The 17,474-nt window shown below is 43.9% G+C and overlaps 1 protein-coding gene across 5 annotated transcripts; it reads right to left on the bottom strand.

The window, feature by feature from the left end:
* On the bottom strand, nt 1–2,794 carry LOC111887829 (uncharacterized). 5 transcript variants are annotated; one of them, XM_023883977.2, is made up of 3 exons: nt 2,654–2,794; nt 589–756; nt 1–222 (listed from the first exon to the last, which is right to left on the bottom strand). In XM_023883977.2, the coding sequence occupies exons 2-3, from the start codon at nt 738–740 to the stop codon at nt 99–101; spliced, it is 276 nt and encodes a 91-aa protein (XP_023739745.1). In that variant the 5' UTR covers nt 741–756; nt 2,654–2,794; the 3' UTR covers nt 1–98. The 5 variants fall into 5 exon arrangements, with proteins under 5 accessions (XP_023739745.1, XP_042755130.1, XP_052624411.1 ...); XM_042899196.2 differs by having other exon boundaries at nt 2,660–2,789; XM_052768451.1 differs by lacking the exon at nt 2,654–2,794 and adding an exon at nt 2,494–2,632.
* Between the last annotated feature and the right edge of the window lie 14,680 nt (nt 2,795–17,474).

Here is a 17,474-nt window from a genome sequence, read left to right as displayed (position 1 = left end):
TAAACAAAGCGCACGTTTATTTATTAATTATTCTTTCAAGATTTTATATACATATCTTAGCATCTTCAAAGCAATGTACATTCAACACAAATAGTCTTTCAAGCATCATCATAAGAGAGATGAAAACTAGTGGTGCAACCAGATGCACTGGGATCCTCTGCTCCACAACAATCATAGAATTTAGCAGCATATGGTGGATCATTAGGTCCCAATTCATAGTACCTTCAAAAAGTTTCAATACATATTAACAATCTACTTGCCTCAATTGATATTAAACAACAATTAATCCAATCGTATTAGTTTTAAAAAGGGGAAATGACTTAATCGGGTAATATAGTTTTTATTTTGTACACATTTAGTCACTAATGTTTTTTTTGTCCACATTTGACCATTTAACTTGTTTTTCTGTACACATTCAGGTAATAAGTCCTTATAACCGACTGTTCCAGCTCCAGGTTAAGCATTAACCTAGACGTGTATAGAAAAACAGGTTAAATGATCAAATGTAGAAAAAAAGAAAAAAAAAAAAAAACATCAGTGACTAAATGTGTACAAATTCCCATTGATTTAATCATTATAAAAAGACACCTTTTCTGATCATCATGACGTCGACACACAAAGAAAGAAGGATGAAATCGACAAGCAGAAGGAGCGTTTGACGACGGGTCATATGTTTCTTTACACCGCCTGCATACAACCCCCACCACCCTTTTCACTTCCCCGTTTGTAACCTTCTCCATTGATTCTACTCGAATCCTGCGACCAAATCGGTCTTTTCAACTCTCTAAGTAATAGAACTTTGAGTAAATTACATAAATGGTCCCTAAGGTTATCAACAACGTCAATAAAATAAAGAACTTAAAAAAAGGGGTATATTTGTCTTTTCACATGCATTTTACGGTGGAATGGAAATTAACGGAAGTTAGCCTTAGGGACCATAGGGCAGGGCACAAGGACCGGCGATGTCAAAAATCCAATAGTAGGACTAATAGTGTGAATTTAGGCAAACTATAAGGACCAAATGTGTAATTTATTAAATTATTTTGTTAGCAATTTCATGATCTTAATTAAATTATAAGTTTATTTTCTATGTGATTTCGTTTGAGTTTTAGTAAAGCTTCATTATATTTAATTTTTTAGTTTTGTTATTTTGTAAATGCTATATTCTAGACTTTTATTAAAATGAAAATAGAAAGTAGTGTTCAACATTTAGCTTCTATTTACATATAATATAATATCTTCAAATGAAAACATCAATCTATTTTTACATTACCAACCAAAAATGATTATGTAATGGAATCAATGTACCTTTGACATTATTCCATTCATTCATCATTTCTCTTCCACCCAATCCAACCAAACAAACCCTAATAAAAAAAAAACATGAATGAATTGCATTTGTAGACCTTTTTCACCTCCAAAAGTACAGATTTTCATGTGGAGTTAAAAGAAGCAAAGTGTTCCAACTAAATAAATTCTCCAAAAAAGGGACCCCTCAAGTAAACAATAGTTTCTATTGGTGTGATGAACAACAAATATCATAACTTTATTTCTTATTGGCCTACAATCACATCTACTACCTTCTACTCTATCTAGTGTCCTAGGAACACATTAACTATTAAAGCACATTTCATATTATTTATAAAGCATGATGTAATGTTTCACCTATAACTTTTCAATGAATGTTGTCATATCATAGGATACCGAAGCAATTTTGGATCGTTCAAATAGATTCTACACGTATATTATGAGAACTATGAAACAAAGACATTTACATCAAACAGATTCTAAAAGGGTCTACTATATGCAAGCAATAACTTATGTCAATCTAAATATATATACGATATACAAAGTTGCAACAAATTCATGTTGAAGATTGAAGATATGAAAAAATGTAATAGTGAAATATGTATGACTCGTATCTGTCCACACAATAGTTCTCTACATGTGTAGTCATCAGAAGCCAACAAATAATTTTAGGAGAATTATTATGGCAGAATCATCCATATTTAGGAGGACCCCTTTTTCAAAAACTCCATTTTAAAGATTCTTAGAGACAGGTGGCAATTCAGGAATGCTGGGACATGGTGATACTTTGATCAAGTAAAATGATTAATACCAATATTGTAATCAGTTATCACAAACATTTTCATGAGAAAGTTTGTGTTTTTCAGTCGATTTTGGCTTTGAAAAACGAGCGATTCGATAAGTAATGAAATTCTGTATCAATTTTAGGCTTATCGAACATTAGGAAGGAGAATCTAGTTCGTGACATAAGGTTTTGTTCAATTAGATTTGTTTCAAACCAGTTTAACGATAACCCGCGTATAAAGATCTGTTTATATGAACAAATAATTGTGAACTCGATTGCTAGAGATGGATCTTACTGTTTTTGACCTAATGAAAGTTTGTCTGCAGATTGTTCTTGATTTCGGGTCTAAATTGGTTGATTGATGATGCAAACAAGCTGTAAATGGGATGAATTTTGCTTACCGTACATGAGACGGGTAATATGTGTTGAAAATAAACCATGTGAAGAACAGATAAGAAAACAGAAGTGTATTAGGGTTTGATAACCTGGTTATCGAACTATAATAATGCCTAAATCGATAAGATAAAAATTGATCGAGGATGAAGTGCAGAAGATACTTACGCATACCAGAGACAAATTCTTCAGTCTAACGAATGAGCGTGATGAAGACCATAGTCGAAACGGATTTACGGTAGTATTGGTAAAATATTTTGGGGATTAGGGTTAGGAAAAATGTTACATTTTGACAAAACTCTAACTCGTGGTTTGCAAAAAACTTTGAGTAAATTACATGAATACTCCTAATTTATTTTTTTAATTCGGAAAGTCTCCATTTTTTATTTTTGTTACACGTTTGGTCTCTGTCTTACCTAAAAAGACTATTATTTAAATAGAAAAAAATGATGTGGTAGGTAATGTAAGGTGAGGGGTGGGTTGGGGTGTGTTTATTAAATAAATTAAAAAATCAAGGGCAAAATAACTTCTTTTAGGTATGATAGGGACCAAACGCGTAACAAAAACAAACAGTAGGGACCTTCCGAGTTAAAAAATAAGTTAGGGACCAAACGCACAAATTACCCTAAACCATAGGGACCATTCGTGTAATTTACTCAAAAACCTTGGATGAGGTCCAAAAACTTTCCAATTTATATAAAAGATCCAAAATCAAGGTTTTTCTCGGTTTTTAGTCCATTCCGTCTTAGCCCGTTTGTTTGGATCAGTTAGGGCCATTACGTGCCCTCCATGTGAGGGCATTTTGGTCTTTTTGCTTCCCAGCCTCCGTTGTCGTCACTTCAATTAATAAGTTGTATTAGACAATACTTTTGCAGACAATACTTGACATGAACAAATCCAATGGCGAGGGTGTGGAAGGATTTACAGATGAGGGGTATAGAGTTGTCATGGATAATGATCCTCAAGGAGTCAATGAATTTTCAACTAACATCAACATAGATGATGAGTTAATGACAAACTTTCAACCTTTTTAAGGGTTTTAAGACCAAGATAGCATCCTATTTCATGGGTTTAAAGACCAAGATAGTATTCCTTTTAGTGATGAATGGAGACAAAAGGAGTCTGATAATATGGAGTTTGAGAATCAAAACAGTGAAGATGAAGATAGTGACTTTATGATTGATGAGGACAACCTAATTGAAGATGTTGATGTTGACATGAAGGATATCAATTTAAATATTGATACCGAAGCAGAGTTTACTGGATGCCACAGTTTGGGAGGTCAAAGAAATGAAGTGTAACGCTCCAAAATCCAAGACCAAAAATTTCATTTTTGATTTAATAATTTATAAAACAATTTACTGAAAACATCATCAATGTCATATCATATCATTAAAACCCATAAGTCATGTGTCATAAAACATGTCATATAATAGTAATGTTAGAGTACAAAATCCCAAGAATCTCATAGTGCGGAAAATCATGTGTGATGCGCTACAGTCATGCCAGTTCCTTTCCCTTCGTAGAAGAAGTACTTGAAACCAAAACTGTAAACCGTAAGCACGAAGCTTAGTGAGTTCCCCCATCATACCACATACCATACAACAAACATATTGCCTAACATATCTGGGTGCTAGCCTACCCCTTCGGTCTCTTTCAACCAGTAACCATCGAGCATATCTGGGTGTCGGTCTACCCCTTCGGTCTCTTTCAGCCGGATAATTCCTAACATACCTGGGTGCTGGCCTACCCCTTCAGTCTCTTTCAAACGATAACTGACTAACATATTTGGGTGTTGTCCTACCCCTTCGGTCCTTTCGACCGGATACGGGGACTATTTCACCCCTACCACTACCACATAATATTCTAGCATATAAAAGCATAAGTCACGTACTTCCTAGCATATCTGGGTGCTGGCCTACCCCTTCGGTCCTTTTGATCGGATACAGGGACTATTTCACCCTTACTTTCACTATCAAATAACACCATACCATAGTAGCACATAGAACATAACAGATAGTGGCATACCAGACAATTATCACAAAGACAATCATCTAACAATCAACACCTACTAGTGGGTCGGCATTGTGGCCTTAGACTCACTTCTACTGGAAGGTAACTCACCTTGAAATCTGGAAATAGCTGCAAAAACTCCGGCTCCGGATATCACCCGACTCAAGCCCCTACACGTAGAAGATTTCCTTAATTACCCATTTTTACACTTTTAACCCCTCAAGGGTCGACCTTGGTCAAAGTCAAAGTCAACCCCGAGTTGACTCAACTCGTCGAGTCATCTCCTAACTCGTCGAGTTTCCATGCTTCTCAGAATCGTGATAAAACGAGTCAACTCGTTGAATCCTTCCTCAAACTCGGCGAGTTCTATCCTCTACAGGATCGGGATAAATCGTCCCAAGTCGTCAAGTTTCTTCATGAACTCGTCGAGTTCTTCAGTCTGTTAATACTCTTCCTTAATGGATTTAGCTCAAACCCTAACTCCTTAAGATCTAGATCTTGATCTAAAAGCCATTAATACTTCAAGCTAAGGCATACAAACTGAGATCTAAACTCTAGACACTACATGAACACGTAAAGTTTCTAGCTTTCTCTCCATGCATGTCCTTTTGGAGCTTAAAAGGCCAAAATGACATCCTAAAGCTTGCATGGGGCTTCAATGTGTTGGATTAGGTGTCTAAGCCCATAACTATAATTGGTATATACTTGACCCGATAGTAGCATGGTCCATTTCGAGTTGCCTTCACCAGAACAATTTGATGGATGGATATTTGATTAAGAGGTTATTATGATTTATTAATAGATTATAACTATAATATATTAATTGAGGAATCATATTATTTAATTAATATTGATCAAGAATTAATTTAGATTTAATTTAGTGATCAAAAGAGACTAATTAAATGGACACATATAGATTGGGATAATGATCCATGATTGATTTGTGATGGGTTAAGCTTATGGATTAGTCCATGAAGTGTTGGCTCAAATCATATGCATGGATCATAAGGTTATGTGGATTAGGGTTAGACATGACTCTTTGTTTTCCATATATATATATATATATATATATATATATATATATATATATGTTATCATAAGCTAAAATCGGTGACCACCTTGCATGCCAAGAAGAGAATCCGATTTCTAGTCTCCTTAGCCTCTCTCATATCCATTTAATTGTTTATTTGTGTTTGTGACTTGTTTGAGGCACAACACTTGGGGTGCTAAGTTCTCACAAGGCCAAAGTCTTACTAGCAACATCAAGAGGTAGCTTTCTAACTTGTTTTATGATTCATGTATCAAATTTTTGTATGCTAGTTTAGGCATCATGCTTTGGAAACAATGTTGCATGTATAATTAGAGGAAACTTATATCCAAAGCATTAGGGTTGTATGTGCACTATATGAATGTTAGAGTACATAAAACCCAACAGTGATATCAGAGCCATGGGTGTTTTCTATTGTATTGATGCAATTGTGTAATTTTCAAAGCTAAAAAAACTGCATTTCAGGATTCTGTCAGGGCCAACTCGTCGAGTCCATCATTGAACTCGACGAGTTGGATGAATTTAGTCATGAACTTGACGAGTCCATAATGGGACTCAACGAGTTGGATGAAATGATGGCATAATCTTTGAGGTTTTGGTCTGTTTTGGATTAGGAACATTACCACAAATTGTTTTGGTTCATAAAATTCAATTGATATGGTAATGTTAACCCCCATCCAATAACATGAAGTTCATCAACTTCTAAGATAACTACTTGTTTTTGTGATATACTAGTTATTTGTAAAATTTGAAGTTATCATGTACTATGAATCAAATTAGGTCAAATTGGTAAATGATCTTCATATCGTAATTAGATTAGTTAATTTGATCTATATGTGTTCTTGAATAAGTTCCATAACTTTCCCTCAAGTTTGGAATTTGAAAAGTCTTTATTTATGAAACCATTAACTAATGTAAGTTATAGAATTCTAAGAGTCTTGGAAGGTTTCATAACTTGTACACAAGTTTGGAATTGGAAAGGTCTCATTCATGGAACATAAAAGTTCATAAGTTATGAATGTCAAAAGTTTTTGACAAGTTACAAAACTTGATCTCAAGTTTTGGAACTTGAAAAGTTGCATTAATGAAACTTTAATTCCAACCGCTAGAGTTTTAAAAGATTAAAATTCAACCCTTATACTATTATAATGTTAAAGTTTAATACTTATATATATATATATATATATATATATATATATATATATATATATGTATGTATGTATAAGATAAGTCAGTCTTACTGTTAGTTGGCCTCATTCACAAAGCCGGTCTATAAGGGGGGTATAAGGTTATTGCCTATAAAATGGTCGTTTAATGGGTGTCCACTCTCATCCACCACTTCCTTGACTGGTGGAGGGTTGTTAGCCGAATGGGTAGGATAGGACATTAATTCTCATTAATAATTATAATGAATTATAAAGTAATTAAACCTTTATAAATTCCCAATCTTAGTTACTTTAGGAAAAATGTGAAAATGGTGTTATTCCATGAAATTGCACTTTGCACCTTGTTAAGTCGTTAGTGGAGCGTGTATGGTTAACCGGGACACTAATTTAGGACTGACAATGTGTGGCAAATGGTAGCTTGGTGTTAATCATGGATTAATGGAGCGCGTGTGGCAAGCCGACACATTGATTAGGTGATTTGTAACATCGAGAGTACCAAGCTAATTTGCATGGTTATTCACACATTGTTTGTGATCCTCGGTATCCCAGTCACAAACTTGAAGGGCATAATCGAGATTTAAACGTACCATTGAAAAGTTCATTGAATCCCTTCTGGGAGAGCTAATATCGGGGCTTCGCATAATCTCTGGCGAAGTGTCTCGAAGGAGGTCTGCTGCTCGGGCCCCCATGAGAATGCAACACCCTTCCGGGTCAATCTGGTGAGTGGCACTGCGATCTTGGAGAAATCCTTGATAAATCTCCGATAATACCCTGCCAACCCAAGGAAACTTCTGATCTCAGAGGGTGACTTCGGCACCTCCCAACTCATCACCGCCTCAACTTTGGCCGGATCGACCAATATCCCTTTCTGATTAACCACATGTCCTAGAAATTGGACCTCCCGCAACCAGAAGTCACATTTGGAGAACTTTGCATAAAGCTTCTCCGACCTCAATACCTCAAGGACCTCCCTCAAATGCTCCTCATGCTGCTCTCTAGATCTCGAATACACCAGAATGTCGTCGATAAATACAATTACTGACCGATCCAACATCGGCCTGCATACCCTGTTCATGAGATCCATGAACACAGCCGGGGCATTGGTGAGTCCAAAAGGCATCACCACAAACTCATAATGCCCATATCGCGTCCTAAACGCTGTCTTCTGGACGTCCTCATCTCGTACTCTCACCTGATGGTATCCAGACCTCAGATCGATCTTGGAAAACCAAGATGCTCCCTGCAACTGATCGAATAAATCATCGATCCTCGGCAACGGGTAACGGTTCTTGACCGTTAGCTTGTTCAACTCCCGGTAATCAATGCACATCCGGTGTGAACCATCCTTCTTCTTGACGAACAGAATAGGTGCTCCCCATGGCGAGCTGCTCGGCCGAATGAATCCCTTCCCCAGCAACTCCTGGAGTTGCGAGGACAACTCTTGCATCTCTGGAGGTGCAAGACGATAGGGCACTTTAGCAATAGGCGCGGCCCCCGGAACCAGATCGATACTAAACTCTACTTGCCTCACAGGAGGTACTCCCGGCAACTCCTCGGGAAAAACATCTGAAAACTCGCACACCACAGGAACTTCCTCAACTGTTTTCGGTCTCTCGGCGATCTCCCGCGTATCCAACACATACGCCACAAAACCCTTACAGCCCTGCTGTAGACACTGCCTCGCCCTAGCGGCCGAACAAAAAGCTGATCCCGAACGGGTACCCTCGCCGTACACCGAAAGAACTCCCCCCCTAGGGTCTCGTATAGTCACCAACTGACGCTCACAGTTGATGACCGCGCCGAATCGGCTCAGCCAGTCCATGCCCACAATGACACAGACATCCCCCATCACGATAGGAGTCAGATCAATTGGGAATCCAACCCCGAAAATCTCTAGTACACATCCCCGAAGAACCTCCGTAGCACAAATCACCTTCTCGTCAGCTATAGAAACTCTCAAAGGTCGACTCAACGACTCACGACTAACGCCGATATGCTGACTAAAGGCTAAGGACACAAAGGACCTACTCGCACCCGAGTCAAATAACACTAAGGCAGGCACAGAGTTCACAAGGAAAGTACCTACGCGCATAATAACATAAGCATAACATATCGACATTAAAATAATTACATGAATTACAACATACCTGCCACAACATCGGGCGCAGCGCGGACCTCTTCCACAGTCAGCTGAAAGGCTCTTCCCCGAGCCCTCGGGGCCTTGGCCTTCACCGGTCGAGTCGCAGTAACTCCGGCAGCAGGTGCAGATCCCTGAAGAAGCTGAGGGCACTCGGCCTTCCTATGGCCATTCTGGTTGCAATGAAAGCAAACCGTAAATCCCTTGGGACACTCCCTAGCAATGTGCCCCTCCTTGCCACACTTGTAGCAAGCACCAGATCGACATACTCCATCATGACTCTTGCCGCACTTCCCGCAAGTGCGACTCTTCGAACCTCCCGCCCTCGAATCAGCGGGCTTGGTCCGCTTGGCTGCCGGCTGGAACTGAGCCGGTCGCCGGTCCACCCGCTGAATCTCAGCCTCCTCCCGAGCCTGGGTCTCCAACTCGATCTCACGCTTCCTGGCATTCGCCTGAAGCTCAGCAAAAGTATGGTAAGTGGAGTTTGACACAAACTCCCGAATATCCCTCCTCAAGACACCCAAGTATCGGCTCATCCGAGCCTGCTCCGAGGACACCAGCTCAGGGCAAAACATCGCCCTCTCATGAAACTTTCGTGTAATCACCGCAACAGAATCGGTACCCTGCTTGAGGGTTAAGAACTCCTGTACCAATCGTTCCCTCTCCACCGGGGGAACGTACTCATCCCTGAACATGGCAGTAAACCCCTCCCATGTCACCGCTGTAGTCTCTGCCAAAGTGAAATTCGCTGTCACGAACTTCCACCAGTCCTTCGCTCCCAGGCGGAGCTGGTTCAAAGCGAACCGTACCCTCAGGTGCTCCGGGCATGAACAAGTGTAGAAGCACCCCTCTATATCCGCGATCCACCTCATCGCAGCAATCGGATCCTGCGTCCCATCGAACTCCGGTGGCTTCGTGTTGCTGAACTCTCGGAACAGCAACGAATCACCTCCCTGTGGCCTAGCAGCGGCCACAGCTGCGGTAGCTGCAGCGGTTGCAGCCTCAGTCAACGCGGCGTACCGCTCATCAAATGTCTCCATCAGGGTGGTCTTAATAGACCCAAACATCTCCGGGATCTCAGCCCGGATCGCCGCCGCCACCTCCTCGTGAATCATCTGACGAATATCCTCGTCACTCACCCCGCTCGTACTCGCTCCGTGGCGTGGTCTAACCATGATGTCTCTGAAATACAACATAAAACTATCAGAGACTCCATCAAGTGTAATTGCACTCGATAACGCGACCCTACCCCGTCCCCGATATCCAGGGATTCTTACTTGGGTTTCCCACTGACCCGGTGTCCTCGGTAGTACGGGCCCAATACTACCGACCACACCGCATCAGTGTTCATCCCAAGTTCTCCTCCCCAAACTCCGGATAGTGAGTACTCTACTTCTGATATGCACTATCTACCCGCATACTAGCAAAGCATCTCATATAAGCAAACTTCCCTAGACTAAGGCATCACAAATCAGGCCACTCTAGTCCTATCATGAATACCTAGTCTTCTAGCATGCATAACAATTCACATCATATAATATTGTAAGGTATTCTGGGGATCATTACCGTTCGGGCGCTGACTGATCGTACACACTGCTTCTTTCTTGCTTACCACAAACCATTTACAAAATTTTATGCCTTTATTTGAAAAGTTTTCCTCAGCTCCTCGGTTTGAGTTCAGTTACCCCCGAAGGTGCACCCGAATCTCTCAAACCAAGGCTCTGATACCAATTGTAACAACTCAAATTTTTCAAACAAATTTTTCATTTTTAAAACATAATTAATTCCAATTAAAACAAGGCACAAGTAGTTAAGTATTCTGTCAAATACATTTATTCAAAATCCCAAGATCATAAAGACAATCTTCAGTGTGTATCGATCATGCCGGCGCCTTCCCACGGTCCTCGCTAGTACCTGAAATACATGCACAACAACTGTAAGCATAAATGCTTAGTGAGTTCCCCAATATACAACTTACGCACATACGCCTTTCCAGGCCCGACCTTCCGGTCCATGTGTCTCAGGGGACTTCCGTCCCTGCTGGGTAAACCTTCCGGCCTTACCCACGCCGACCTTCCGGTCCATCACACATCATATCGCCTTCCGGCCCATAACATATTGCCTTCCGGCCCATAATATAATCGCCTTCCGGCCCATAACATACATAGCACATATAACAAATAACTTACCACATATAGCATACATGTCGCATATCATATCCGACCTTCCGGTCACACAGTCAAACCCTTCCGGGTACAGTATAGTGAGAAGACTCACCTCGTAAATGCTGAAAGCTAGCAACTCCTGAAATCACGCGTGCACAATCCCACGAGCTACAACCTTCCTATAACATCACATATCTCATTAACACTCATATCTTCTAAGTGTGACTATCCCTAAGAAGTCAGACTTAGGTCAACTCTGGTCAACGGTCAATGGTCAGCTCGACCGGACTCGCCAAGTACCATGGCGACTCGGCGAGTCTAGACGTCCTCCAACTTTCTGAGATTCCTTATCTACTCGTCGAGTACCCTCCTCGACCTGACAAGTTACCCTTGAAAGAATCGCGGGGCCACCCCAACTCCACTCGCCGAGTCTGAAGAACAACTCGGCGAGTCCCAGTAAAGCTTCAAGCTACTCGCCGAGTCTGAAGAACAACTCGGCGAGTCCATGCCATGCAGACGAGCACTGCTTCCTGAATTTCGTATGGTCCCGAGATATACAACCATGGGACTTTCTGGACTTCTAAACATCTCATTACTGGGGTATAAACGTTTGGGTAATAACATAATAACCCATCCAATCACTAAATGGGTTTCATAAACCCTAATTTCATAAACACATCAAATAACAGAAGGGAATCCGAAATATTACCTGGAATATGCCCTCTCTGTGTCTCCAACCCGCAGAACTCGAATCCCTTGCTGTTCCTTTAGCCAAAACCCTTCTCCTCTTTGTCCCACAACCTCTTCAAGCCCTAATATCCTCCAATCTTGCTCTAGATGCCCACAGCCGTTTAGGGTTCCTCTCAATCGACTAAAAACGGACAATGACGGCATATAAGATCATTATATACGATCCAAAACCGAACGGTTAGGGTTTCTGCTGAACAGCGTCGACTCGCCGAGTCCATATCTGGACTCGTCGAGTCCAGTCGCGGACCCGCGACCAGGTCTGCGATCCTACTCGGCGAGTCTAGGCTCCAACTCGCCGAGTCCCCTCTCAACTCACCCTAAAAACATAATTAAACAATACCTGAGATTTCGGGCTGTTACAACTCTCCCCCACTTGGATTAGACTTCGCCCTCGAAGCCTCACTCCGCAAATAGTTCCGGATGCTGCTCCCGCATCTCGCGTTCCGGTTCCCAAGTCATTTCCGATCCCTTACGGTGTTGCCATTGGACCAACACCAGGGGTACCTCCTTGTTCCTCAGAACCTTGATCTTCCGATCTCTGATAGCCACTGGTCTCTCCGCGTAATTCAGGCTCGCATCCACCTGAATATCGTCCAATGGAACCACTGCCGACTCATCGGCTATGCACTTCCTCAACTGCGACACATGAAAAGTGTCATGGATCTGACCCAACTCCGCTGGTAACTCCAACCGATAGGCTACCCGGCCTATCCTCGCAATTATACGAAATGGTCCAATATACCGGGGCCCCAACTTGCCCCTCTTCCTGAATCGAATCACTCCTTTCCAAGGAGAGACCTTCAGGAGAACGAAGTCGCCGACCTGAAATTCAAGCTCGGATCGGCGCCTGTCTGCATAACTCTTCTGTCGGCTCTGGGCAGTCAATAACCTTTGTCTCACTTGCTGAATCTGCTCTGTCGTCTGGAGCACGATCTCCGTGCTGCCCATCACTCTCTGTCCCACCTCTCCCCAGCAAATGGGGGTCCGACACCTCCTACCATACAACAGCTCAAAAGGTGGCATACCAATGCTCGAATGATGGCTGTTGTTGTAGGAAAACTCTGCCAATGGTAAATACGCGTCCCAACTACCCCCGAAGTCTAACACACACGCTCGGAGCATGTCCTCCAGCGTCTGAATCGTCCGCTCGCTCTGCCCATCTGTCTGGGGATGGTATGCGGTACTAAAATGCAATTTAGTACCCAGCTCCTCATGGAATTTCTTCCAGAATCTGGAAGTAAAGCGCACATCACGGTCTGACACAATCGAGATCGGCACCCCGTGCCGAGATACCACCTCTCTCACATATATCTCCGCCAACTTCTCCGCTGAAGAACTCTCGCTGATGGCAAGGAAGTGTGCACTCTTCGTCAACCTATCCACAATCACCCAAATTGCGTCAACTCCCCTAGCAGTCCTTGGCAATTTGGTGATAAAATCCATAGTGATCTGTTCCCACTTCCACTCGGGGATCTCCAATGGCTGTAACTTGCCATGCGGTCTCTGGTGCTCAGCCTTAACCCTACGGCAGGTCAAGCACCTCTCAACGAACCATGCCACGTCCCTCTTCATACAGGGCCACCAATATTCCTTCCTCAAATCCAAGTACATCTTTGTAGCATCAGGATGGATCGAGAATTTCGATCTATGAGCCTCTTCCATCAAAGTAGTACGCGTACCGCCCACGAACGGTACCCAAATCCGACCCTGAAATGTCATAAGCTCTCGCCCATCCTTAACAAACTCCAAAATTAACCCCACAACCCGCTCTTTCTTCTGCATTTCTGGTCGCACAGCCTCTGCCTGGGCCCCACGAATAGCGTCCAATACTGGAGTCATCACAGTCAGTCTCAAGCATACGTCTCGCAATGGAGTGCTCTCCGCCCTGCGGCTCAATGCATCGGCTACCACATTAGCCTTGCCTGGGTGGTACAGGATCTCACAATCATAATCCTTGACCACATCCAACCATCTCCTCTGACGCATGTTTAGGTTGGGTTGATCCATCAAATACTTCAAACTCTTATGGTCCGTGTATATCGTACATCGAACCCCATACAAGTAGTGACGCCAAATTTTGAGAGCGAACACTACTGCTCCCAACTCTAAATCATGCGTAGGGTATCTCGCCTCATGAGGCTTCAGCTGCCTCGACGCATAAGCTATCACATGACCCCTCTGCATCAACACTGCACCCAATCCCGAAATCGATGCGTCGCAATATACCACAAAATCTTCCATCCCTTCTGGGAGAGCTAATATCGGGGCTTCGCATAATCTCTGGCGAAGTGTCTCGAAGGAGGTCTGCTGCTCGGGCCCCCATGAGAATGCAACACCCTTCCGGGTCAATCTGGTGAGTGGCACTGCGATCTTGGAGAAATCCTTGATAAATCTCCGATAATACCCTGCCAACCCAAGGAAACTTCTGATCTCAGAGGGTGACTTCGGCACCTCCCAACTCATCACCGCCTCAACTTTGGCCGGATCGACCAATATCCCTTTCTGATTAACCACATGTCCTAGAAATTGGACCTCCCGCAACCAGAAGTCACATTTGGAGAACTTTGCATAAAGCTTCTCCGACCTCAATACCTCAAGGACCTCCCTCAAATGCTCCTCATGCTGCTCTCTAGATCTCGAATACACCAGAATGTCGTCGATAAATACAATTACTGACCGATCCAACATCGGCCTGCATACCCTGTTCATGAGATCCATGAACACAGCCGGGGCATTGGTGAGTCCAAAAGGCATCACCACAAACTCATAATGCCCATATCGCGTCCTAAACGCTGTCTTCTGGACGTCCTCATCTCGTACTCTCACCTGATGGTATCCAGACCTCAGATCGATCTTGGAAAACCAAGATGCTCCCTGCAACTGATCGAATAAATCATCGATCCTCGGCAACGGGTAACGGTTCTTGACCGTTAGCTTGTTCAACTCCCGGTAATCAATGCACATCCGGTGTGAACCATCCTTCTTCTTGACGAACAGAATAGGTGCTCCCCATGGCGAGCTGCTCGGCCGAATGAATCCCTTCCCCAGCAACTCCTGGAGTTGCGAGGACAACTCTTGCATCTCTGGAGGTGCAAGACGATAGGGCACTTTAGCAATAGGCGCGGCCCCCGGAACCAGATCGATACTAAACTCTACTTGCCTCACAGGAGGTACTCCCGGCAACTCCTCGGGAAAAACATCTGAAAACTCGCACACCACAGGAACTTCCTCAACTGTTTTCGGTCTCTCGGCGATCTCCCGCGTATCCAACACATACGCCACAAAACCCTTACAGCCCTGCTGTAGACACTGCCTCGCCCTAGCGGCCGAACAAAAAGCTGATCCCGAACGGGTACCCTCGCCGTACACCGAAAGAACTCCCCCCCTAGGGTCTCGTATAGTCACCAACTGACGCTCACAGTTGATGACCGCGCCGAATCGGCTCAGCCAGTCCATGCCCACAATGACACAGACATCCCCCATCACGATAGGAATCAGATCAATTGGGAATCCAACCCCGAAAATCTCTAGTACACATCCCCGAAGAACCTCCGTAGCACAAATCACCTTCTCGTCAGCTATAGAAACTCTCAAAGGTCGACTCAACGACTCACGACTAACGCCGATATGCTGACTAAAGGCTAAGGACACAAAGGACCTACTCGCACCCGAGTCAAATAACACTAAGGCAGGCACAGAGTTCACAAGGAAAGTACCTACGCGCATAATAACATAAGCATAACATATCGACATTAAAATAATTACATGAATTACAACATACCTGCCACAACATCGGGCGCAGCGCGGACCTCTTCCACAGTCAGCTGAAAGGCTCTTCCCCGAGCCCTCGGGGCCTCGGCCTTCACCGGTCGAGTCGCAGTAACTCCGGCAGCAGGTGCAGATCCCTGAAGAAGCTGAGGGCACTCGGCCTTCCTATGGCCAGTCTGGTTGCAATGAAAGCAAACCGTAAATCCCTTGGGACACTCCCTAGCAATGTGCCCCTCCTTGCCACACTTGTAGCAAGCACCAGATCGACATACTCCATCATGACTCTTGCCGCACTTCCCGCAAGTGCGACTCTTCGAACCTCCCGCCCTCGAATCAGCGGGCTTGGTCCGCTTGGCTGCCGGCTGGAACTGAGCCGGTCGCCGGTCCACCCGCTGAATCTCAGCCTCCTCCCGAGCCTGGGTCTCCAACTCGATCTCACGCTTCCTGGCATTCGCCTGAAGCTCAGCAAAAGTATGGTAAGTGGAGTTTGACACAAACTCCCGAATATCCCTCCTCAAGACACCCAAGTATCGGCTCATCCGAGCCTGCTCCGAGGACACCAGCTCAGGGCAAAACATCGCCCTCTCATGAAACTTTCGTGTAATCACCGCAACAGAATCGGTACCCTGCTTGAGGGTTAAGAACTCCTGTACCAATCGTTCCCTCTCCACCGGGGGAACGTACTCATCCCTGAACATGGCAGTAAACCCCTCCCATGTCACCGCTGTAGTCTCTGCCAAAGTGAAATTCGCTGTCACGAACTTCCACCAGTCCTTCGCTCCCAGGCGGAGCTGGTTCAAAGCGAACCGTACCCTCAGGTGCTCCGGGCATGAACAAGTGTAGAAGCACCCCTCTATATCCGCGATCCACCTCATCGCAGCAATCGGATCCTGCGTCCCATCGAACTCCGGTGGCTTCGTGTTGCTGAACTCTCGGAACAGCAACGAATCACCTCCCTGTGGCCTAGCAGCGGCCACAGCTGCGGTAGCTGCAGCGGTTGCAGCCTCAGTCAACGCGGCGTACCGCTCATCAAATGTCTCCATCAGGGTGGTCTTAATAGACCCAAACATCTCCGGGATCTCAGCCCGGATCGCCGCCGCCACCTCCTCGTGAATCATCTGACGAATATCCTCGTCACTCACCCCGCTCGTACTCGCTCCGTGGCGTGGTCTAACCATGATGTCTCTGAAATACAACATAAAACTATCAGAGACTCCATCAAGTGTAATTGCACTCGATAACGCGACCCTACCCCGTCCCCGATATCCAGGGATTCTTACTTGGGTTTCCCACTGACCCGGTGTCCTCGGTAGTACGGGCCCAATACTACCGACCACACCGCATCAGTGTTCATCCCAAGTTCTCCTCCCCAAACTCCGGATAGTGAGTACTCTACTTCTGATATGCACTATCTACCCGCATACTAGCAAAGCATCTCATATAAGCAAACTTCCCTAGACTAAGGCATCACAAATCAGGCCACTCTAGTCCTATCATGAATACCTAGTCTTCTAGCATGCATAACAATTCACATCATATAATATTGTAAGGTATTCTGGGGATCATTACCGTTCGGGCGCTGACTGATCGTACACACTGCTTCTTTCTTGCTTACCACAAACCATTTACAAAATTTTATGCCTTTATTTGAAAAGTTTTCCTCAGCTCCTCGGTTTGAGTTCAGTTACCCCCGAAGGTGCACCCGAATCTCTCAAACCAAGGCTCTGATACCAATTGTAACAACTCAAATTTTTCAAACAAATTTTTCATTTTTAAAACATAATTAATTCCAATTAAAACAAGGCACAAGTAGTTAAGTATTCTGTCAAATACATTTATTCAAAATCCCAAGATCATAAAGACAATCTTCAGTGTGTATCGATCATGCCGGCGCCTTCCCACGGTCCTCGCTAGTACCTGAAATACATGCACAACAACTGTA

This window comes from Lactuca sativa, chromosome 2 (genome assembly GCF_002870075.4).
Source record: "Lactuca sativa cultivar Salinas chromosome 2, Lsat_Salinas_v11, whole genome shotgun sequence".
NCBI classification, from domain to species: Eukaryota; Viridiplantae; Streptophyta; class Magnoliopsida; order Asterales; family Asteraceae; genus Lactuca; species Lactuca sativa.
This window is presented reverse-complemented; position numbering and strand designations above follow the sequence as displayed.